The sequence below is a fragment of the Osmerus mordax genome, chromosome 2 (assembly GCF_038355195.1).
Source record: "Osmerus mordax isolate fOsmMor3 chromosome 2, fOsmMor3.pri, whole genome shotgun sequence".
NCBI lineage: Eukaryota > Metazoa > Chordata > Actinopteri > Osmeriformes > Osmeridae > Osmerus > Osmerus mordax.
The window spans coordinates 2,369,327-2,395,032 of record NC_090051.1 but is presented as its reverse complement, the minus strand read 5'-3'; the positions used below and the strand labels follow the sequence as shown (position 1 = coordinate 2,395,032).

Here is a 25,706-nt window from a genome sequence, read left to right as displayed (position 1 = left end):
GGGAGGAGGGGAAGAGGAGAGCAGAGGAGGGGAAGAGAGGAAGAGGAAAGAAGAGGGAGGAGGGGAGGAGAGGAAGAAGGGAAGAGGGGAGGGGAAGAGGGGAGGAGAGGGAGGAGGGGAAGAGGGGAGGAGAGCAGAGGGAGGAGGGGAAGAGGGGAGGAGAGGGAGGGGAAGAAGGGAAGAGGGGAGGAAGGGAGGAGAGGAAGAGGGGAAGAGGAGAGAAGAGGGAGGAGGGGAAGAAGGGAAGAGGGGAGGAGAGGAAGAGGGAGGAGGGGAAGAGGAGAGGAAGAGGAGAGGAAGAGGGAGGAGGGGAAGAGGAGAGGAGAGGGAAAAAGGGAAGAGGGGGAGGGAAAGAAGGGAAGAGGGGAGGAGGGGACGAGGGGAGGAGAGGAAGAGGAGAAGAGGGAGGAGGGGAAGAGGGGAGGAGAGGGAGGGGAAGAAGGGAAGAGGGGAGGAAGGGAGGAGAGGAAGAGGGAGGAGGGGAAGAGGAGAGCAGAGGGAAGAGGGGAGGAGAGGAAGAGGGAGGAGGGGAAGAGGAGAGCAGAGGAGGGGAAGAGGGGAGGAGAGTAGAGGGAAGAGGGGAGGAGAGGAAGAGGGAGGAGGGGAAGAGGAGAGGAGAGCAGAGGAGGGGAAGAGGGGAGGAGAGGAAGAGGGAGGAGGGGAAGAGGGGAGGAGAGCAGAGGAGGGGAAGAGGGGAGGAGAGGAAGAGGGGAGGAGAGGAGAAGGAAGGGGACATAGCACACACAGACGTACACACAGTATTGATGTGGGTAATTGTGTTAAATTACTGCTTCTAAAAGTGTGTGTTTACAGTGTGTGTGTGTGTCCATTTTTGACAGTGTCCAAGTCACTAATGGTAGTCCCTTGTATGACCTTGTGTACTAGAACCAAGTAGCAGTCAATACTCACATCTCCAGGCCTTCAAAAGGCCAGGTTTGATCCAGCACTCTCCACCATGATCCACACTGCAGGGATAAGCAGAGGAATGATGAAAATAAACTTCACCTGTTGATAAGTGACTTAGCAACTGACTTTCTAAGTAAACATGTTGTTTCTCTCATCATCAGAGGTGTATTCCAGAAAGCAGGTTTTACAAACTCTGAGCCTAACCCTGAACTCTGACTTGATGAACCCTGAGATGGGAAGCTCAGAGTTATCGCTTCCAGAACAGCTGATCTGAGTTAGTTCATTTCTAATTCACTGGAATTACATTTAGTCATTTAGCAGACGCTCTTATCCAGAGAATTAGAAATTCTCATGCGTGCAGGCGAGTATGAAGACATTTTCAGAAAGCAGAAAAACTACTTCAACAGCAAAAGAGGCAATTGTTCATTCAGTACATTTCAAAGCAGTATATTAATTTGACATTTAACCACGTCTTACTAGCCTGGCTCTGCCCTCCTACGTACTTCCGCTCAATTTTCATTTTGCTTCTGTACTCCGTCAGGGCTTTCAGTATATTAGTTGATGTCTCAAGTTAACTTTTTACCGTCCAATCAGCAAACAGAGGGAGTGGCTGAGAACGATGACGTTGACGTCGTGCGCTAGTTTGAGTTGTAGTTCTGTAATGGCGACGGAGAAAGATGCGAGCGAAGCCATTCGGTCTGTTGTGGCAACGCTGCCGAATATCCAGAAGTTAAAGCCGGAGCAAGAACAATCTTTGCTCCCCACGGGGTTCGTTTGATTTTCCAGCTCGCTCCGTTAGTGGTGAAGGAGTTGGCTAAGGCGAACGCTAGCGATTGGTTATGGCAGATCCAGAGTGGCTCTGGGCAGATCCAATAGTTTTAAACTTCAACAGAGTACCCGCCTTCAAGGAAGTTAACGCTTGTCAAGGGAGCGAGCCCAGACTCTCTGTACAAATGAAATGTACGAGAGTCTGGTTAGGACCAGGCTAACGTCTTACTACAAGTGAAGAAGAAATGGAACAATCCTATGTGCGCAAAACAACTGGCACATTCTTCTCCTTTTTAATGACAAGATTACGAGAAGGAGGGTCCATCAACCTCCACAGCACAGATTAACAGTGAGATGTTCAGGAAATGCCAGGTTAGCTCTGCATGGAAAACTGTAGAATTTCATGTCATCCGTATGTGTTATATGGCTTCAACAACAATCAGGTTGATGAGGAAAGGACCCCCCATGTCTGACAGTAGCTTCAGGCTCAGCATGAGGGAGGGGAGAGGGAGAAACTCATGGTTTGTTACAGAAAAGCTGCCAGCAAGCAGGTGAGGTTCACAGTCAGTTACCGTGGCAACACACCCAGTTTTCAGTGTTTCCCATACATTAATTTATTTGTAACGGCCCGCCACAATTAGAGATTTACCACCACAAATTTATAAAATGGTGTTTTTGCTTTTACTGTTTAACATCACAAAAAAATATTTAATAGTAGAGCTGCACGCAGCATACTGATTCGCTCAGCCCCTTCTTGCCCCGCTCGCGTTCTCTCTCTCTCACTACAACAGACACGTCTGTGAATAAGCCCCTCTCTCCGTGCACGCTCTGAATCAATGCACGGGTCAAACAGCTTTTTCCCTCGGAGACAACAGGACAATCAATCTGGAGTTTACGAACGGTTAGGCCCAATCCCAATGTCCACCCTCACAGACTCACAGACTTTGAGGCACGTTATCACTAAGTCTGTGAGGGCTTAGGGCTGTCCCACTGTCAAATTGTCAAGTTCGTGAGGGCTCTTTCAAAGACATTTTAGGCACCCATAAGTCTGCATTTTTGCAGACTTGCCCAGAATTCACAGCGTAGTGACGTGAAACACGAGGGTTACCGGGGGAAGCCTGGAAGAGAGAAAAAGATCCTGGCTAACCCTCCTCATAAGACAAGAAAGAAGAAGAACAGTAAACAAACAAGCATGGAAGGAGCAACCAACCCTGACGTAAACAGAAATAGAAGTTAGAAATAACAGTTAACATCAGTAAGTTTAAACACAAAGCTCACTGACGGTTAATATAGCCAGAACTGAGTGTAGTAGGGCTGCACAATTAATACAATTTTAATCACGATTTTGGCTTCCCACGATCAAATTCGCGTGATGGAGCGATATTTAAAATGCGGCATTCTTTTGGCAAAGCCAATTTAGCGCTCAGTAAACCATAGGTGCGTTCGACATTGGCTGCATGAAACGACCAGCGAGAGTTGCTGCTTGCAGTCGGGGAAGAGTTATAAACGGCTGCGTAAAGTCGGACATTCCTGCTTCCTGGTTTGCTGCGTTGACGTCAGTCATGGCCGATCAAGCGCTGTTTGCTTACTTCATCACTGACGAACTGCATGGTATAATTAGCCTACGTGACAAAAAAAGTTGTTTTGGTTAAAATCAACAAATAATCATGATAATTAATCGTGATCTCAATGTTGATCAAAATAATCGTGCTTATCATTTTGCCCATAATCGTGCAGCCCTAGTGTGTAGGTTGTCCTTTGATGATAAATTCCAAATATGCTTTCATCAGATTTGATCCAACAACATTACTATTTTACCTATAATGCCGCAAAGTGCTGAACCATTCCAATTTATAGCATTTCGAGCTCTTGTAGCCTCTTGCACTCAATCACTTACTAGGTGACGTCAAGTAAGTGTGTGCTTAGGGCTTAGGGTTTAGGGGGGGACATTGGGATTGGGCCTTAGTATCATCATTCTCTGCACAAAGGTGTCCAAAACTGAGTAAATATAATAATATTTGTAGTTAAAAACATTCGGCAAATATAACAATATGAGTCCAACATAATGTTTATATTATATGAATCTCAAAAACTATTTTGCGCTCAAATTGATTCCATTTTCTTTTCTTGTTGAAGTCCCTAGCTACATTCACTTCAAACCGACACTAAGACCTAGGTTTGAGCTGAGCTACATTTTACAACGTCTGGTTTTAATGACCTCTCTTTCTGGAGCTAAAAACCCAGAGTTTCCCTCATCTCAGGGTTTAAAAACGCAGTTTTCACTAAACCCGCTTTCTGGAAATACAATTATGATTGTGGCTACAACCATATTGTAGATTAAACATGCAGTTTTAATTGTAACATCAAGAAATGCAAGGCCTATTAACGTAATTAGATATATTCAGTGTTAAGCGACATTACATTAAGAGGTATATATAAAAAACAAACATCTCCTTACTTCAGTTTCTCCAGTCTGCAGTGTGGATCCTCCAGTCTAGCAGAGAGCAGCTTCAATCCTTTTTCTCCTGGATGATTGTAGCTCAGGTCCAGTTCCCTCAGGTGGAAGGGGTTGGACCTCAGAGCTGAGGCCAGAGAAGCACAGCCTTCCTCTGTGACCAGACAGCCTGACAGCCTGTAGAAAGAGGATCAATATTGTGACAGAATCCATCTGGGCCTCCAGAGTGAGTCAGCACAGAGGGGTTCATTTGGCAGGTACTGTCATAGCTGCACCTCCCCTCATTAGACAGAGTGACCCACGTAATCCAATATCAGAAAAGTTGAAGATGTAACTCTTTATCGTGTATAAGAATGATACTGTGTTCAGCATTCCATTTGTGTAGAGAGAGGCCAACCCCCCAGGTGAACTATAGGCAAGGTAAAGGCTTAGGTAAACAGAAAGATCCTTATCTTATCTGAGCATTTCATTTAGTTAGCCTAAGCAGGGCCACTTTAAGACATATGCACGCACACACGCACGCACGCGTGCAGGATCTATGCAAGGGAGCCAATGAAAGAAGAGCCATGTGACAGACAATTCTATATATTTGTACAACATGGTTTTTGTATTGGGAATGTTGGGATGATAATAGAGAATCGAGGATAAAGAACAAGCAAGTTTGCTTGTTCAATATTTCCACTATTTTAAACAGTTATCATATTCCAAAGGAAGAAATATTAGTGCATCTAAACCAGCCAAGATAAATTAGAGTAGGCTATAGGGAAAGGAATTGCACATTTGTGTGCCAGATAATATTTCCACAAAAATTCCCCCATTAAATACAATACATCATGACAGTTTGCATGATTTGAAATGGTCACTTATTATCACACTGGTATTTAATTATCACAGCAAACAATTATTGCACTGAACTGTAAGTAAAGCAAAAATAACAAAACCTGTAATTATCACTCGAACCATTCACGTCTTCTATGCTAAACCTAGCAGTCACGTGAACGTGAATGAGGTGAACGAATCCTTTCTGTTTCCTCTACTGAGCCAATGCAACAGTCCCTATGCGCTGCCACGAGAAGATGAACGAATCACTCACTGAGACGACTCGTTACTCCCCAGTCATTCTAAAGATTCGTTCAAAATGAAGGAATCGTTCACAAACGACACATCACGACTGGCCTCTTGGTTGATGTGAACATACCACTTTACAATTAATAGACGTACACAAAAATAAACAAAAATGGCCATTCCTCTGTATACGGAGGTAGTGACCAAATCAACTAATAAGTCTCCCTGTGTGAGTTCTTTTTTAAACTGTAGTTAAGCTGTAGTTCTCCTTTAGCTTTCCGGCAGAATAGACAGCATCTATCTTCCACTTTCCTAACTGTAGGGGCCATTTGTGTTTCTTATTGACATGTCATATTATTTTGGTTAGATAGAACTGTCAGAATATTTTGGACACTGGGTGGCAGTCATTGGAGGCACAGGGTTCTATATTTAGGGACACAGGTGACAGGAAGGGGCACAGGTAGAGGGAAGGGACACAGTTCTCACCAGACCAGAGAACAGACCACAGTGCACAGACCACCAATGACATTGGGAAACCTGGTATGTCAATCTACATTTTACAACTATGCATAATAAATAACAACTAAACGGCAAATAAGGACTGGAAAATCTGATACATTGTGTCAGCATAAGATCACTCCTAAACTACCTGTGTATAATGGCAACGATATAGACGTATTGGAAAACTAGAAACATTAAGCGAGAACTCGCCCTTTTATTGGAACTTGAGCTTCAAACTGAAAAAGGTTTTTGTATTCCACAAAATCTGGCCGCTATCCCTAATCAAGGGACATTGTCGTCACCTGCGCTGGTCTGACAGATTGGAAACTCTGAAGTTCAACGCGCAGGGAGAGTGTGTACTGGCAGCATCAAGCACGCTTTATTGAATGCTATAAAAGCCATATTGGGAAACGGATAATATAATGGGGTTGTTTGACTGAATGCTAAAACCTTACAACAATATCGTCTGTTTGAAAGTCGTGCAGTCGGCATACAAACGTTCCTGCATTACGCCAATGAGGTCTTATGCTTAATAAACAACTAAACGGCAAAGCCCTCTCCTGCTGCCTCTTCCTAGATATTTGTAACTACCTCCCGTTCCCCCTACCCTGCCTCAGTCACCTAAAATGTCATTTTACATATAAAACGGTGAAATATTAGCCTACCTGGCGAACTTGTTCCACTGAGTTGGATTCCAATTGAAGAATATCCCACCTCAGTCGCTCTTTATTAGCTACAAAATGTCCTGGTTTATACACCGCGAATATCCTGTGGTTATCCTGAGGTAAACTTCTTCTAAATTACAGTAAAAAAACTCTGAAATACTTTTGTTCTGGACTGGAAAGTCATGTTTTGTTGACTTAAACTTTCAGATGTTAGCTACATTTTTCTTATCTTTGAATTTTCTGAGCAGATATACATCGCTGGTTCCGACGCCATTAGTTAACGTCTTTCTTTTTAGAAACACGGCTAACTGATCCAGAGATGGAGATCACATGACAGAACATGCAAACACGACATGCTATTGGACAATATTATCATAGTGAAATAACAGCAAGTTCTTCTGAAAAATGAAAGGGGAATTAAATGGAAGTGAAATTAACCAAATGTATGCAAAAAAAACTTAGCTACCCAATAAATGTATATATTTTAAAATAACAGAATGCTTATCAGTATTTATTTAATTCTGTTAGGTCATTAGATAACCATATTCTGCTACAAAAGAGCAACATAACTGCCTGTTGGCTCTGCCTTCCGTCCTGAGAGAAAAGGAACTGCTATATTCGGATGCTGTTCGTGGATAACGGGGTTGGAACAAACGGTTAATCATCAACACCATCATGCCTGTCTTTCTGTATTTCAACATTTCAACATTTTATATATAAAATGTTGAAATACAGAAAGACATAGAAAGACATACAGACAGATATATATATATATATATATATATAATATATATATATATATATATATATATATTTTTTTTTTTAACTGCTCAAAAAAATTATGGAACACTTTTGAAAACACATCAGATCTCAATGTGAAAAAAAATTATGTTGGATATCTATACTGATATGGACAGTTTAATGTCTTAGGAACGAAAGGATGACACATCTTTTGATGGAAATACGTTTTCATACTTTAAGGGCTTAATTTTATAGTCACCCCAAAAATTTTAGTGAAAATATTATGTGACAGGCTAGTTCATTTTGCCAAAATTAAATTTCTTCAACTCAAAATTCTTCTCAATATCTTGTGTGGCCCCCACGTGCTTGTATGCATGCTTGACAACGTCGCGGCATGCTCCTAATGAGACGACGGATGGTGTCTTGTGGGATGTCCTCCCAGATCTGTCGAAGGGCATCAGTGAGCTCCTGTAAAGTCTGAGGAGCAACCTGGCGGCGTCTGATGGACCGAAACATAATGTCCCAGAGGTGTTCTATCGGGTTTAGGTCAGGTGATCGTGAGAGACATTCAATTGTATCGATTCCTTCATCCTCCACGTACTGCCTGCACACTCTTGCCACATGAGGCCGGGAATTGTCATGCATCCGGAGGAACCCAGGACCTACTGCACCAGCGTAGGGTCTGACCATGGGTTCCAGGATTTCATCCCGATACCTAATGGCATTCTCCTTGGCTTCTCCAGACCCTTTCACGTCTATCACAGGTGCTCAGGGTGAACCTGCTCTCATCTGTGAAAAGCACAGGGCGCCAGGGGCGGACATGCCAGTTCTGGTGTTCTATAGCAAATGCCAATCGAGCTCCACGGTGCTGGGCAGTGAGCACAGGGCACACTGTAGGACGTTGCGCCCTGAGGACACCCTCATGAAGTCTGTTTCTGATTGTTTGGGCAGAGACATTCACACCAGTGGCTTGCTGGAGGTCATTCTGTAGGGCTCGGGCAGTGCTCAACCTGTTCCTCCTTGCACAAAGCAGCAGATATCGGCCCTGCTGATGGGTCGAGGACCTTCTACGGCCTTGTCCAGCTCTCCTAGAGTAACTGCCTGTCTCCTGGAATGTCCTCCATGTACTGGAGATTGTGCTGGGAGACACATCAAATCTCCTTGCAACGGCACGGAGTTGGACAATATGTGCAACTTCTGTAGGGTTAAGAAATTGCCTCATGCTCCCACTCAAAGAGATCAAGAGGGAAAAACTTGAAATGGCCTCCACATGCAAAACCAGTCCTGTTTTGGGGTCGGCTCATTGTTGCCCCTCTAGTGTACCTGTTGTTAATTACATCAACACCAATGCAGTGGAAAGTACCCCTCTGCTACTTAACTGAACAGATCATTATCAGAGTTACTTCATGCCATACCCTGATAAAAAACGGTTCCTTTAATTATTTTGAGCAGTGTAGTTTAAATGTTACATTCTTGTCTGCAGTCTGTTCTCTTTTTGCTTTAAGGGAGTCAGGTGGCTGAGCGGTGAGGGAGTCGGGCTAGTAATCTGAAGGTTGCCAGTTCGATTCCCGGTCAAGCCAAATGACGTTGTGTCCTTGGGCAAGGCACTTCACCCTACTTGCCTCGGGGGAATGTCCCTGTACTTACTGTAAGTCGCTCTGGATAAGAGCGTCTGCTAAAATGACTAAAAATGTAATGCTATGTTACATGTAGCAAAACCAACCTCAAGGAATATAATGGCCAATATTATCTTTAGTGATCTGTGCAAATGACCAATACATGTGTGTTCAACTTCCTAAAGAGCAGCGTTGCACCTGACACTTAAGGACGAAATATACTTTCCACTATGTACGTGTACACATGCTGAATGGCTGCAGCACGTATCCTGCGTTCGTTTGGTGCGTACTTTGTGCACGTCTCCCTGGCCCTTAAATGTACGCATACGCAAGGTGCAATACCGACAGAAATCGTGGGCCAGTATACTATCCCTATCATCTCCCTCCACTGGCTACCCATCACGGCCCGCATCAGATTCAAGACCCTGGTACTGACCTTCCGAGCGGTGAACGGGACTGCGCCTGCCTACATCCAGTCTCTCTTCCAGCCTTACACTCCTACCCGCCACCTACGGTCTTCTTCTGACAACCGTCTGGTGGCCCCACCTCTCAAGAGCACCCGCTCCCAACCCAAGCTCTTCTCCTGTCTGGCCTCCCAATGGGGGAATCACCTCCTCACCTCCATCAGAGACACTGACTGTCTCCCCACCTTCAAGAAAAGGCTAAAGACGCACTTGTTCCGGGAGTACACCAGCACTTAAAGATTTGTTGGATCAGATGTTAGCTTATTTCCTCCAGGAACACAATGAAAATTATTGAGGGACTTGTTGGTCACTCCTGTTGGTTAGTTGTAACTGATTTAACTATTTGTACTCGCTGTGAATTATATTATTGTTGCTTGCTTTCCACCAGGTACACTCTAGCACTTTAGAGGATCATGTTGATTAATTGTACATGCTCTTATGTTTCTTCCCTTTGGCACTTATTTGCTTTTTCACAATGTATGCTTCATGTTTTGGCTACCCGCAATGTTTGGGGCTATCTCGTTGTTTATGATAATTGACCTATGCACTTTTTGTAAAGCTCTCTCTTGGAAGTCCCTTTGGATAAAAGTGTCTGCTGAAAGAATACATGTAAATGGACCATCCTCTGAAGTAAAAATAGCCAGTTACAGAGTAGTATTATACACCAAGCACACTTCTTGCTATTCCTAATCCGAAACCCTTCATGCAGTGGAAGAGGCGCCAACCATAGGGACTGACGTGGAAATTGACACCATACTGTTGAAACGATGACGATGGGTATGATTATGGATTTATCTGATTGAAAATGAAATTGTGAAAATGTTCACCCCTTTTAGTATTATTTTATATTACTGGGAACCATATGTTGAGCTGTTGACTTATTATAGTTGAGCTTAGTATTATTACCACTAAACGATAGAAGATATTGAGCCTGAGTGTGAGATCTGGGTGACAGAGGCTGAGGAGTGAGGGAGAAGGCCACCTGGAGGCAGGCAGAGGCCTGAGCTAGAAGTCAAGATCTGCTGTTTTTGACCCCACACCTAGAATCTTATCTGTGGCCGCCTGCACAAGGTCAGCACTAGCCCTAAGTAGGGAGGATTTACAACGAGCCTGATTGTGTAAGCAGCGTGAGCAGCCTCATCGTAAATGTGGGTTACAGAACCTGTTTTAAGAGAAAAACGTATTAGTGTCACCCAGCAGCAAAATGTACATCTCCAAATTTAAGCAAGGTCAAAGGCATCAAAGCTAAGGTGCGAGTGAAATGGTGTTGTGGTGAGTTACTGTTGCAAGCTGAAACCAACAGGGGGGACAAGGTGTTCTCATATAGAGCTTCTCTCCTCTGGAACAGACTTCATGTTTCAATCAGGGAGGCTGGCACTGTCTAGGTGTTTATTAGGGTTACATCAAGAGCACTGAGTTGGAACTCTGATTATCTGAGTTCAACATCCATTTGCACATTTTATTTCCATCTCTACTCTTGATGCATGATTATGCTTTGCTTGTGGTCTGCACCTCTCTTAGTCACCGACCACCTCTGGAGAAGTGGAACTCTCACTGAATTGCTCCTCCCAGGCTTTCTTAAATGTTTTAACTGAGTTTTCCTGAGTTTTTCCTTGTCTTCCTTGAGGGTTTAGGTTGGTTTAGGTGCAGTTCTATGGGCCCTCTGTGACATTGCTTGTAGAAAGGGCTATACCAATAACATTGATTTGAACACAATGACACAGTAGTCAGTAACCAATGTGAAATATTAACCTGTCTGAGAAGCTGATGTCACTGGGCTGGATTGTACCTGTGGAATATTCTATCTCTTGTCATATACTGAGACATCATGTGGTCATCCTGAGGTATTTCTATTATGATTATAAGAAGAATTATAAACACTACTACCCTCTGGAGGTAGAAATAAAGAATATCAGTCTGTCATTTTACTCTCAAACACCAAGAAGGTTTGATTAGTCAGAGGACTGTCTGTTCAGGTTGGCTGACTTTACTTTTATCTCAAATGGAATCGTACCAAACTATTGTCAGAAATTGTACATGCAGTGCACCTTTTTCTTTCCTTTTTAAAAAGAGGAGAAGGACCATTTTGAGGGAGGAACAGAAGGGTAACATTTGCAATGGCCTCTTAAATTTTACCCTTCTGTTCCTCACAAAATCGTCATAGTAGTACAATACACCAAGAAAGTATTACATATTACATCCAATAGCAGGTCTGTCAGTATACCAAGCAGCATACGTTTCTGGCTATTTCTGACACACAACCCTTGATGCAGGGATTGTGGTGTCAAGCACAGGGACAACAGTACACTAGCAGACAGATACAAAACACAATGCCATGTCAATCTACAATAATATAATGAAGTAGTATGTCTTAAAGAGATTCCTGTCTCACCCTGATCTGTTTCACCCATCTCATGTTTGTCTCCACCCCCTCCAGGTGTCTCCCATCTTCCTTCCTACCCTCATTTATCCCTGTGTTTTCTGTTTGGGGTCAGTTCTTCTTGTTTGTCGAGCCGACAGTACCAGCATGTTTTTCTCTACCTCCTTTAGTCTTTTCTGCCTCTTAGTTCCCCTGGTCCTTACATCCTGCCTGCCCTGACTTCGAGTCTGCCTGCTGCCCTGTACCTGAATGACTCTACCTTGTGGATGACAAACCTAGCCTGCCCTGAATATTCTTTGTCCGGCCCCCTTGTACCTTTAATAGACCACAAACTTACGACCAGTGTGTGGTCTGTGATTCAGTGCGTGGTGTGATTATAACTGTGGTTGTCCTATGTTGAACAGGTATGCAGACCAGGGGCCCGTTCTCCGTACGTCGCTTATTACATCCGAGATCAAATGACACATCCAAGATGAAATAATCTTGCTTATCATGATCTGGCTAATTCGGTTCTTCGAACACACTTGTTGTTTATGATTAGTATAGCTGGATTGAGTTATACGTTGGTCTAAAAGGGGGTATGTATCGACAGTAGAAACCTTGATCAGCAACGCTGCTATTGGCTGCTCACATAAGTCTATGGCTGCTCACCGTGGCCAAAATGAGCGCCCTGTTTTTTCCGCAACAGAGCCAACAGAGCAACAGCTTGCTTGAAGGTTACTCCGAATTTGAAGATTTTATCAGAACGGCTGGCAAAAAGTAGCAGACCAAATTAAATGTAGAGGAGTGACGCGTTTTATCGCTTATTACAGTAAGCTAGGCCTATGTTTTTTTTATTTTCATACTTTCATATTTTCATTTATCATGTTTAATGTCATATGATGTGGTTTCAACAAATGTATTATGTAAATGACACCCTCAAAAAGTATAGGCTAGCATATCGCGCTGTGCTTAAGGAGCCTATCTATCACGCAATGAGCAATTAATTCGGTTTCATGTTAAATTCTGCTAATTATTCTTGCACCTTCTGCAACAGGTTCCTGTAGTAAAAACGGACAAGACATGTCTGTGACAAACTTCCTGTATCACCTCTGCTTGTAAAGCCTCAATCTATTCGTGTTTACATAAAATAAACCTGCTCCCTAGCAGGTTTAAGTTTACGGACCTGTTGCTATGACAGCAAGTCCAGGATGAGCTTCAAAGAACCGAACAATCCAAGATAATGACAAATCGTCAACAATCAAATCCAGCTAACTGAGTTAGCGACGTACGGAGAACGGGCCCCTGAACCACAAATAGTTTACAATAACGTCCAAAAGAAAACACACCTTGTGTAATTATGCAAAGAGACACTCACTGATGAGGCTGGGACTAGGCCTACATAAAACCTTTACCGGCATTTCAAATTTCGTTTAAGTTGCTTGGCAGATTGTGTTGCTTGGCAGATTGTGTTTGTGATAACGAGCCAGGCCACCTAAAGCTATGTAGCTAATGATGAATATAAAGTGATGTTACCTCAACGTAAACTCATGTCAGCTGCATATCTCTCCCGACTTAATGAAGCTAAGTTAAACACTGCGGTACCGCGCTCCTTCACTTGGGTGAGAGACAGATGTGAAAGCAGAGAGCGAGTACTAATGCACCTCTAAGAAAAGAAAAAAACTAATGTATTAAATGGGCTGCATTGCCATAAGCACACTGCACTACATTAAGAGTGCAAATTTTTCGTTCAAATACACAGTTACAGATCAAATCTAACTTTGTACCTAGTCAAACCCTACTGCTTGTGTGTTTTGAGTGGTCTGGTCTTGACCCAGTATCGCCCTGACTTAGTCTTGGACTTGACTCGGTATCGCCCAGTCTTGGTCTTAGTCTTGACCCGGTCTCGACCCCTCAAAGTCTTGGTCTTGTCTCGGTCTCGATACATCTTGGTCTTGGTTTAGGTGATCTTGACTAGAACACTGTCCCCTGGTTGTGTCATGTTGAACATGAATACAGACCTCAGTGTTTCCAGCTTGCAGAGTGGATTCCCCAGTCCAGCAGAGAGCAGCTTCATGCCTGAATCCCCCAGGTTGTTGTTACTCAAGTCCAGCTCTGTCAGACCTGAGGAGGGGACAGCTGAGGCCAGCGCTTCACAGCACCGTTCTGAGAGGTTACAGTCATTCAGCCTAATAACATGAGGAGAACATGAGACATCATCAGAGTCATGTTTTGTATCGTAGGAACATATTATAATCAAACACTATCACAATATGTGCTGTTGTAATATTATCATTTAAAAAATCTAATGCCTTATACATACAGAGCAGTTTTGGAGTCTTTGACCACTGGCAGCAGCCCCAGAAGACCTTCCTCTGATCTGGAGTATATCTTCAGGTCAAACACGTCCATCTTCTCTTCTGAAGTCAGCAACACAAAGACCAGAGCTGACCACTGTGTAGATGAGAGCTTCTTCTCACTGGAGAGACTTCCTGAGCTCAGGTAGTGTTGGATCTCCTCCACCAGAGAATGGTCATTCAGTTCATTCAGACAGTGGAACAGATTCATGCATCTCTCTGGAGATGGATTCTTTCTGATCTTCTTCTTGATGTACTTGATTGTTTTCTCATGGCTCTGTGTTTTGCTTCTTGTCTGAGTCAGTAGGCCTCGTAATTCAGTCTGATTGGACTCCATTGAGAGGCCCAGGAGGAAGCGGAGGAAAAGGTCCAGCTGTCCATTCTTACTCTGCAAGGCCTTGTCCACAGCACTCTTGTAGAATCGGACTTCTGGTTTCTCTCTGAAAAGAGTCAACACTTTTTTGGAACTGGAAGCTGATGGAGTTTCAGACATCAGATTCTCATCGTTGTTGATGAATGAGAGAAACACAAACACAGCAGCCAAAAACTCCTGAAAGCTCAGATGGACAAAGCAGAACACCTTCTCCTGGAAGACTTTACCATCCTGTCTGAAGATCTGTGTGAACACTCCTGAGTGCACTGAGGCATCACGGACATCAATGCCACACTCTGTCAGGTCTTTCTCATAGAAAATCAGGTTGCCTTTCTCCAGCTGGTGGAAGGCCAGTTTTCCCAGTGACAGAATACTCTGAATGCTGTCTTCATCCCAGTGTGGATCGGTCTCAGTTTTCCCAGCATACTTCACCTTCTTCTGTTTGGTCTGTAACACCAGGAAGGTTGTGTACATCTCAGTCAGGGTCTTGGGCATCTTCTCTTTCTTCTCTGTTCTCAGCATGTGTTCAAGGACTGTAACAGTAATCCAAGAGAAGACTGGTATGTGGCACATGATGTAGAGGATCCTTGATGTCTTGATGTGTGAGATGATTCTCCTGGCCAGGATCTCATCACTGCATCTCTTCATGATGTACTCATCCTTCTGTGGGTCATTGAACCCTCGTACCTCTGTCACCAGGTCAACACACTCAGAAGGGATCTGATTGGCTGCTGCAGGTCGAGTGGTGATCCAGATGAGAGCAGAGGGAAGAAGCTTTCCTCTGATCAGGTTGGTCAGCAGCACATCCACTGAGGTGGACTTTGTGACATCACACCAGCTCTTGTTCTTTTTGAAGGCTAAGGGCAGTCGACACTCATCCAGACCGTCAAAGACAAACAGAACGTTGTACTTGTCGTAGTTGGAGATTCCTGATTCTCTGGTTTCCGAGAAGAAGTGATGGACAAGTTCCTTCAGACTGAACTCTTCTCCATCCAACAAATTCAGCTCTCGGAACGGAAGAGGAAAGATGAACTGGATTCCCTGATTGGCTAGTCCCTCAGCCCAGTCTGTGATGAACTTCTGCACTGAGACAGTTTTTCCGATGCCAGCAACTCCTTTTGTCAGAACAATTCTGATAGGTGTAACTCGTCCAGCTGAGGGTTTAAAGATGTTGTTGCATGTGATGGCTGTTTCTGTTCTTGCTGATTTCCTTGATGCTGTCTCAATCTGTCTCACCTCATGTTCTTTATTGATCTCTCCACTCTCACCCTCTGTGATGTAGAGATCTGTGTAGATCTTATTGAGAAGAGTTGTGTTTCCTTGTTTAGCTATGCCCTCGAACACAGTTCCAAACTTCTTCCTTAGTTCAGATTTGAGTTTCTGTCGACAAATCTCAGCACGCTCATCTAAACAAAAAACAACACAGGTTAAGTGCGTGTTTTTGTTAAATGTAGTTTTGATTATTCACAGATTATGAACTGACAATGTGTCCTTGACATTCAATTAAAAACATATTTCCAATCTATGACCATTTATCAGGTACACAATAATGAAACAGCTTAGTATACTATCACATAGTACAAGGTCATAGGAAGATCTACACAACATTGGGCTACTCTGAGTCTCATAACCATCTTTGTATATTTAACCTTCATCATAAACCATCAATCGGTCAACTAAGACTAAATATGGAGTCTCTTACTTTTCTGCAGAGTGTCAGCCAGCTCCTTGTGGTTCATGTTCCTCAGGACGTGCAGTGTGATCTTCAGAGCTCCCTCTCTGGCACTGCTCTCCTGCTTCTGATATTCAGGGTCCACCACTTCCTGGTCCTCCCTCTGACTCTCTAAGCCTTCTGGGAAATCTGAACTCAGAATCCTCTTCATCCTCTTCAGCTCTTTCTTCACAAACCTGATGACAGTCTCCTCAAGCACCTGAAACAGAGAGGGAAGATATTAGATGAACCAGGAACTATCTACACAGTAGAACAATATGATACAAATGATTCAGTCTTGTTTGTACTTTATATTAACACAAAACTCACTGTGAATATGGAGGACAAGTCCTCATGGTGACTCTGGTCTGACTCAGACTTCTCCTGTTGATCTCTGAGGACAAGAGATGACATTACTTAACCACATGAACCACATGTACAAAGCGTGATAATCTACTAAAGAGTGTATCATACATAAGCATGAGTGGTAAACTTGACTGTATCCACTCATGCATACACACAGACACACTGTATAAGAGTGATACCATCACTACCAAGTAAACCATCTTCTATACCACTACAAGGCACTATTCCTTTAATACATTCATCAAAGATAGGAGCACTGTCACCCCCAGGTAAACAAGTGTGTTGTGTTTCAACCAGACACTGAAGAATGACATCAGGGTCCACCTCACACAGGGCTGCATGTTTGCTAGCAGCCTGCTTTAGACACTGCAGCACTCCTCCACCCAGGAGTTGAAGACCTTCTGGTCTCAACCAGTCTAAGAGGGCTGAGCCCCGCCTGGTCTGTGCTCATACCAGGCCTGGTACCTGCAGGGCTGGACACTGACTCTCATGCTGTCTGTGTGTGTGGTGTGTGTATGTATGTCTGTGTGTGTGTGTGTCTGTGTGTGTGTGTGTAGGGAGGGTATTGTTGTCAAACTTTCACTAGAGCTGCACTGATCTCTCTTATTTGTATGTAAAACTATCCATCCATCCATCATCTTCCGCATTTCCGGGGGTCAGGTCGCGGGGGCAGCAACCTAAGCAGGGAGGCCCAGACTTCCCTCTCCCCGGCCACTTCCACCAGCTCTCCCTGGGGGATCCCGAGGCGTTCCCAGGCCAGCTGAGAGACATAGTCCCTCCAGCGTGTCCTGGGTCTTCCCCGGGGCCTCTTCCCAGTGGGACGTGCCCAGAACACCTCACCAGGGAGGCGTCCAGGAGGCATCCTTATCAGATGCCCGAGCCACCTCAACTGGCCCCTCTCGACGCGGAGGAGCAGCGTTCGGAAGTCATTCTCCATGGCCTCGCCGAACTCCTCCCACACCCGGGTTTTTGCCTCCGCGACCGCCAAAGCCGCCTTCCGCTTGGTCTGCCGGTACACATCAGCTGCCTCTGGAGTCCTACCAGCCAATAAAGTCCGATAGGCCTCCTTCTTCATCTTGACGGCATCCCTCACGTCCGGCGTCCACCACCGGGTCCGAGGGTTGCCGCCGCGACATGCACCGACCGCCTTGCGTCCGCAGCTCCGGTCAGCCGCCTCAACAACATAATGGGCCAGAACATGGCCCATTCGGACTCAATGTCCCCGGCCTCCCCCGAGACATGATCGAAGCTCTCCCAGAGGTGGGAGTTGAAGCTCCTTCTGACAGGGGATTCTGCCAGCCGTTCCCAGCAGACCCTCACATTACGTTTGGGCCTGCCAGGCCTGACCGGCGTCTTCCCCCACCATCGTAGCCAACTCACCACCAGGTGGTGATCAGTTGACAGCTCCGCCCCTCTCCTCACCCGAGTGTCCAAGACATTCTGCCTCAGATCCGACGACACGACTACAAAGTCTAGTGAGAGACCTCGGGCGTCCTGGTGCCAAGTGCACATATGGACACCCTTATGCTTGAACATGGTGTTCGTTATGGACAAACCGTATCTAGCACAGAAGTCCAACAACAAAACACCGCTCGGGTTCAGATCGGGGGGGCGTTCCTCCCAATCACGCCCCTCCAGGTCTCACTGTCATTGCCCACATGAGCATTGAAGTCCCCCAGGAGGACGAGGGCATCTCCGGGAGGAGCGCTTTCCAGCACCCCTCCCAGAGACTCCAAAAAGGGTGGGTACTCTGCGCTGCCGTTTGGTGCGTAAGCACAAACAACAGTGAGGACCCGTCCCCCCACCCGAAGGCGGAGGGAGGCTACCCTCTCGTCCACCGGGGTGAACCCCAACGAACAGGCGCCGAACCGAGGGGAAACAAGTATTCCCACCCCAGCCCGACGCCTCTCACCGAGGGCAACTCCAGAGTGGAAGAGAGTCCAGCCCCTCTCAAGGAGACTGGTTCCGGAGCCGATGCTGTGCGTCAAGGCGAGGCCGACTATATCTAGCCGGAACTTACATTTACATTTACATTTATTCATTTAGCAGACGCTTTTATCCAAAGCGACTTCCAAGAGAGAGCTTTACAAAGTGCATAGGTCACTGATCATAACAACAAGATAGCCAAAAAACATCGCGAGTAGCCAAAACATGAAGCACACATTGTGAACAACCAAAGTAAGTGCCAAAGGGAAGAACCATAAGAGCATGTAGTTAAACAAGTCACAACCAAACAACATGAACAGCTATAAGCGCAAGTGTACCTGTGGAAAAAAGCAAGCAACAGTAATAAAACAATATATCACAGCGAGAACCAAAAATTTAAATCAGTTACCACTAACCACAAGAGCAACAAGTCTCTAAGCAAGAGTCATTGTGATCCTTGAGGAAACTAACATCGGGTCAAGCGAACCGTTCCTAAGTACCGTTGTACTCCCGGAACAAGTGCGTCTTGAGCCTTTTCTTGAAGGTGGAGAGACAGTCAGTGTCTCTGATGGAGGTGGGGAGTTGATTCCACCATTGGGGGGGCCAGACAGGAGAAGAGCTTGTGTTGGGACCGGGCGGTCTTCTCTTCCTCGCGCACCAGCTCCGGCTCCTTTCCCGCCAGCGAGGTGACGTTCCACATCCCTAGAGCTAGCTTCTGCAGCCGAGGATCGGACCGCCAAGGCCCCTGCCTTCGGCCGCCGCCCGTCTCACACTGCACCCGACCCCCATGACCCCTGGTGAGCCCACTGGAAGGGGGTCCCACGTTGTATCTTCGGGCTGAGCCCGGCCGGACCCCATGGGAAAAGGCCCGGCCACCAGGCGCTCGCCATTGAGCCCCACCCCCGGGCCTGGCTCCAGGGTGGACTCCGGTGACCCGCATCCGGGCAGGGGCAACTGGGAACCATTGTTCTTTTTCTTCATGGTAGGTTTTTGAGCCACGCTTTGTCTGATCCTTCGCCTGGAACCTGTTTGCCCTGGGTGACCCTACCTGGGGCATAAAGCCCCCAACAACATAGCTTCCAGGATCACTAGGACACGCAAACCCCTCCACCGCGGTAAGGTGGTGACTCAGGGAGGGGTGTATGTAAAACTATTATAACAAAATTACATTTTTACAGTAAATGTCAAGTCTTTTAAGGTGGAGAAGTAACTCACAGGCTTATCCTGGTTCGCTCTAGTCTCTACTGAATTAGAGAGAGCAGCTTTGAATCATTTGTCTGCAACGACATGGAATGACCTAATGGTAGTATGGTATGGCTTGCATAACTGCATTAGTTTCAGGGTAGTTTGTTGTGGTTGTGTTGTGGTTGTGTCTCTGTGTTAATGTCAGGTAAAGTTCAACATTAAAGCAGCACACTGAACTGGTAGGTTGTGGTCCTGTCTCTCACTGATCAAACACAACAAGGAGGTCAAAGGTGTTGATGTGTCTGATGGTGGTCTAGTGGTTAAACCATAGATACATAAAGAGAAGACCAACACCACATGTTAATGAAATAATATTAAATAACAGCTCCCACAGTCATGTGTTTGAATGAGTTCTAACCTTCGTTTAGTAGAAATGTCATTAGATAATCCTGAATCTAATGATTACTCTATACATCAGATTATTTGTCATCTTATGTAACAGTGAATACCATCAGAGGTCAGTATCTACAGTCAGCAGCTTCAACCCTGTTTTAGTTTAACCAGTAGAGGTCAGTACACACCCTTCCTCATTAGAAAGCCCTCCTCTATCACTGAACATGATAGGTAGATTCATAGACTTGTCACTCTTCATGGACACACAGCTGGGTACAGATGAGGCTGGTCTCTGCTGTCTCATCCTGTCAACAAACACAACAAAGTGTCTTACAAATATAAATCACTAAAGTAAACACCACAGATATATCATACTGTCCAACATGTGTTACTGTAGTCAATCATCAGCAGGGTCAGATCCAGGCTTAAATGTTGCGGTTCAACATGAAATCAACATGATATCTCCCACTGCAAGCATTTAACAGCCAGTTGTTGTGTTTTGTTTGCTTTTATAATTTTCTTTTCTGTTTGTGTATCAACTTGCTTTTGTTGTATATTTGTTTTGGGAAGGGGAGGTGAGGGGTGGGGGGCTGTAATGTGTATTCTCACCATTTGGCTGTCTGATATGTCATCCTCTCACTTCTTATTTGTGAAGACTATTGTACATTGAGTCTTGTTTTGAAATTTCTACAAATAAATCATATATAAAAAAATAAAAAATAAAAAACAGCTCCCTCATCTAGCTCTGACAACTTTTTTTCTAACAAAGTTTAGTCTGAGACTGAAAGGCGTTTTTCTGACGGCGTTTGGTTTGACGGCGTTTTGTCTGAGACTGACAGAGGTTTTTCTGAGACTGAAGCCATTTCGCCGGAGTCTGAAGACGTTTGGTCTGAGACCTGACGCCTTTTCGTTTGAGTCTGACACTTGAGTCAGAGATCTGAGGATGTCCTAAAATGAACACCGTACACCACAGATATATCATACTGTCCAACATGTGTTGCTGTAGTCATTCATCAGTAGGGTCAGATCCAGGCTTTAATGTTGCTGTTCAACATGAATGAGTCAGACAGGCAGGTTTCCAGACCTGTTGTTACTCTGTATCTCTCACTGTGAACCTTTACCACATGGTCTGTATGTCAGCCAGGCTGGCAGTCAGCATCTCTAACCCTGTGTTTTAGTAGGGATGTGATGAGGGATACTTTAGTATCTACAGTCAGCAGCTCTAACCCTGTGTTTTAGTAGGGATGTGATGAGGGATACTTTAGTATCTACAGTCAGCATCTCTAACCCTGTGTTTTAGTATGGATGTGATGAGGGATACTTTAGTATCTACAGTCAGCATCTCTAACCCTGTGTTTTAGTATGGATGTGATGAGGGATACTTTAGTATCTACAGTCAGCATCTCTAACCCTGTGTTTTAGTATGGATGTGATGAGGGATACTTTAGTATCTACAGTCAGCATCTCTAACCCTGTGTTTTAGTATGGATGTGATGAGGGATACTTTAGTATCTACAGTCAGCAGCTCTAACCCTGTGTTTTAGTAGGGATGTGATGAGGGATACTTTAGTATCTACAGTCAGCATCTCTAAACCTGTGTTTTAGTAGGGATGTGATGAGGGATACTTTAGTATCTACAGTCAGCAGCTCTAACCCTGTGTTTTAGTAGGGATGTGATGAGGGATACTTTAGTATCTACAGTCAGCATCTCTAACCCTGTTTTAGGTTAACCAGCAGAGGTCAGTACATACCCTTCCTCATTAGAAGGTCCTCCTCCATCACTGAACTTGATAGGTAGATTCATAGACTTGTCACTCTTCATGGACACACAGCTGGGTACAGGTGAGGCTGGTCTCTGCTGGATTGGGCTTCAACACAACAGAGACAGACCTTCAGTCTCTCATTTATTCTGACTAATGATGATGTCATAATATCACTGCTGAGCTCTGAGATGGAGAACAGTCATGAACAGGTATGGATTCTCATCTTACCTCTTAGCTTTGGTGTCCATGTCATGTTCCCCAGAGAGACTCGTTTTAGCGACAGCCCTCTGAAACACAGTAATGATTCATACATTAATAATAATGATAATAGAGAGACAGGGGCTAGTTGTCACAGGATCAAGTTGGAATACTGCTGCCAGACTGAGGATTGGTGTCAAAAGTTCAGAAAATTATTTATCTTGATCATCAGAGGCTATCTACATTAGATGATGCAGTCTAGTCATGAAATCAAAACACTCAAACACAATTTTCAATATTATAGAATTTACCAACAATGCATTTTAAAAGCAAACACAAGTGCATATTAAGTGACATGGATTAAACCTCAGTCAGTCACATGTTGACACTGTGTCAGGTGTTACCCACTGTCCTTGTACACATGCTCCCTGTGTTGTGTCACATGTTGACACTGTCAGTTGTTACCCACTGTCCTTGTACACATGCTCCCTGTGTTGTGTCACATGTTGACACTGTGTCAGGTGTGACCCACTGTCCTTGTACACATGCTCCCTGTGTTGTGTCACATGTTGACACTGTGCCAGGTGTGACCCACTGTCCTTGTACACATGCTCCCTGTGTTGTGTCACATGTTGACACTGTGCCAGGTGTTACCCACTGTCCTTGTACACATGCTCCTTGTGTTGTGTCACATGTTGACACTGTGCCAGGTGTGACCCACTGTCCTTGTACACATGCTCCCTGTGTTGTGTCACATGTTGACACTGTGTCAGGTGTTACCCACTGTCCTTGTACACATGCTCCCTGTGTTGTGTCACATGTTGACACTGTGTCAGGTGTGACCCACTGTCCTTGTACACATGCTCCCTGTGTTGTGTCACATGTTGACACTGTGCCAGGTGTGACCCACTGTCCTTGTACACATGCTCCCTGTGTTGTGTCACATGTTGACACTGTGCCAGGTGTTACCCACTGTCCTTGTACACATGCTCCTTGTGTTGTGTCACATGTTGACACTGTGCCAGGTGTGACCCACTGTCCTTGTACACATGCTCCTTGTGTTGTGTCACATGTTGACACTGTGCCAGGTGTGACCCACTGTCCTTGTACACATGCTCCCTGTGTTGTGTCACATGTTGACACTGTGTCAGGTGTTACCCACTGTCCTTGTACACATGCTCCCTGTGCTGTTTCAGGGAGGATCTGTACAGCAGGTTTCAGGACAGTGTCTCATCCTTTAAAACAGTTCAATGTCCACTGCTGTAACACACCACATTTATAAACTAATGATGCTTCTAAATCTCTGTGAATGAGTGTTTCTGGTATTTCACTGTCCCCCCATGTTGTTCTACATTCAGTACGACCCTGTTCCCCACACTGAAACCCACCTGTGGTGTCTTGTGTTGTCGTCTTGTCTCAGGGACTCTGGTGGTCTCTGGTCTGGGGGGGTCAGCATGGTCCAGTGGGAACCTGCTGGGAAGTTCCCTGACATACTTGTCAGGGACGTAGAAGGGCTTGGTCCTCTCATCCTTGCAGACGAGCCACCAGTCATCACTGGTCTTGTCCAGGAGGAGGTAATGTTCACCAGGTTTGATGGAGATGATGCTGCCAGTTCTGTCTGTGTACTGATACGCAAACTCCACCAGAACCCCACCTTTGCTGCGCCTCTCAAAGCTCATTGCTACAACGACCACCCTGTGGCCACGCCCACTCCAAGGGAGGGGGGCTGACCTACAGGAGCAGGCTGGAAAGGGTGAGGGGCGTGGTCAGACTCAAGAGCAGTCTTCCTAGGGAGGGAACATAAAACATTGCTTAGCTGTACATATTAAGACACACTAACACACAGGCATGTAGACACTATCACAGGCACCGTGAAAGAAAGGCAAAAGAAGGGCAAAATGTTGCTGCAGCTTTTGTCTAATGCCCCCACCCCTAGTAGCTTCTCAGCTTGAAGGACAGGCCCTGATGGATCTTGGTGGTACTGGGATTGTTCTGGTCATTCTATTCCATTAACTTCATTTTAATATCCAGAACACAGTGGAACAGGTTTACACTAGAGAGTGTATTGAATGAAAGTTTATGTCATCATAGGTTGTCATGGGCTAGCCATCTCTTTGACCCACAATCAAAAGCTGTTAGCACTAGCTCCCCAGTCTATAAAGGACTAAAGTACTCTAAATAGGATATATAAACATTTGATATGTTCATTTAAACCCTTGATTACATATGTGCAGTGTTGTTGTCAAAGGGCAAAGCCTGTCTCCTTCCTGGACACTGTTAACTGATAACACAGCACATCCTCTTCCTGTGAATCAGCACAGGTGGGAGGTCCTTAAGCACTGACTGTTTAGACAGTGCTGCTAACACACGTTAGCCTATGATCACAGTTACAGACACACTAGACACCTCTCAGCGCTCCACGGCCCGCCGTCATAATGCTACTTGCTAAAGCTTGCTCATGCCTGCATAGCCATAAGTTAGTTCTTTGTAAGATGTGACTTGTAAATGTCTGAGACACTAGTGTAGGTCCGAGGGCACAATGTTACCGGTTCTATGAACCATCTAAAGACTAAACAAACGTTATCTAGCACCATGAATGCGGCATCTTCTGTCTGTGCTTGCCAAGGCTGTGTTGATGTCACCCCCTGATGTTAACGTTTGTTTAGTCCTTGTGAGGGTAAAACCTCCCATATTGTGATACATTTACATTTAGTCATTTAGCAGACGCTCTTATCCAGAGCGACTTACAGTAAGTACAGGGACATTCCCCCGAGGCAAGTAGGGTGAAGTGTCTTGCCCAAGGACACAACGTCAGTTGGCATGACCGGGAATCGAACTGGCGACCTTCGGATTACTAGCCCGACTCCCTCACCGCTCAGCCACCTGACTCCCTGTGATACTATTTAACTGGCCTTCATTCCTGTATTCATGGTCCAGTCCTATGAGATGCTCAGCTTGAGTGTATCAGACAACTGCATCTAACAGATCTGGATTGGCAATTGACTTTATTGACTTTCACAGCATTTGGGTAAGATAAGAGACTTCTTCAGTACTCATAGCTCCACTTTCCCCCCGTGCGTAGGCCTACGCCATGTTTTAAGATGTGATACGGCAACACAGAGTGACCAAAAGGCAAAGAGAAAGTGCATCCATAACAAATGACAGTTTTACTTGGTCTTCAATGGGAGTAAATTGTATAGGTTATCTAAAATTATGCCAATTACCTCCTTTTAGCCGATTTAGCCAGAAAGAAAATGTGTGAATTTGGCCCACAAAAAAAGATAATGTTAAGATAGGGCACAATGAGTTAATTATTTTTGGGAAATCTTTTAATTTTTTACTCCATCAATGTTTAAATAACTGCTAGTTATTGCTGGTAAATTCAGTAAATATCTTTCACCGTTTTTTGTTGTTTCCTTAGCCATTTCTCAAAAATCATTCATTGTTCACAATGGGTTAATTGAAATGTTTATTGAGAAACCTGACAAAATGTGGGCGTTTCAACAGCCATGTCAGGTCAAATATGAGAGTTGACGGGGTGTGACCCTGAGCTCGTTCACGTGCCACAATCACTAGTTAAGTGGTGTCTATGAAGACTAAAGTGTGATATGATGATGATGTTATTATCACTAGTTACTGTAAGTGGTGTCTATGAAGACTAACGTGTGATATGAGGATGATGTGATTATCACTAGTTACTGTAAGTGGTGTCTATGAAGACTAACGTGTGATATGAGGATGATGTGATTATCACTAGTTACTGTAAGTGGTGTCTATGAAGACTAACGTGTGATATGTGTCGCGTACGCAGTGTTCATTAATCTGAGAACAACTTTGTGTACAGAGTTTCCCAGTTTTCTCCGTTGACATACTGTTACGGATGAATTTACACAG

General features: G+C 44.8%; 1 protein-coding gene across 2 annotated transcripts in view; it reads right to left on the bottom strand.

Annotated features, from left to right (window-relative positions):
- The window catches only part of LOC136933009 (protein NLRC3-like), a 120,578-nt gene that overhangs the window by 9,551 nt on the left and 85,321 nt on the right, over positions 1-25,706 (bottom strand). For both annotated transcript variants that reach the window (XM_067228360.1, XM_067228368.1), the window contains exons 2-11: positions 23,201-23,599; positions 21,843-21,901; positions 21,603-21,719; positions 20,040-20,156; positions 16,312-16,375; positions 15,973-16,201; positions 13,864-15,676; positions 13,562-13,729; positions 4,133-4,306; positions 910-965 (exon numbers count right to left, since the gene is read on the bottom strand). In XM_067228360.1, coding sequence (XP_067084461.1) covers positions 910-965; positions 4,133-4,306; positions 13,562-13,729; positions 13,864-15,676; positions 15,973-16,201; positions 16,312-16,375; positions 20,040-20,156; positions 21,603-21,719; positions 21,843-21,901; positions 23,201-23,491 — 3,088 coding nt within the window. In that variant the 5' untranslated portion in view covers positions 23,492-23,599. The remainder of the gene's footprint in view (positions 1-909; positions 966-4,132; positions 4,307-13,561; positions 13,730-13,863; positions 15,677-15,972; positions 16,202-16,311; positions 16,376-20,039; positions 20,157-21,602; positions 21,720-21,842; positions 21,902-23,200; positions 23,600-25,706) is intronic.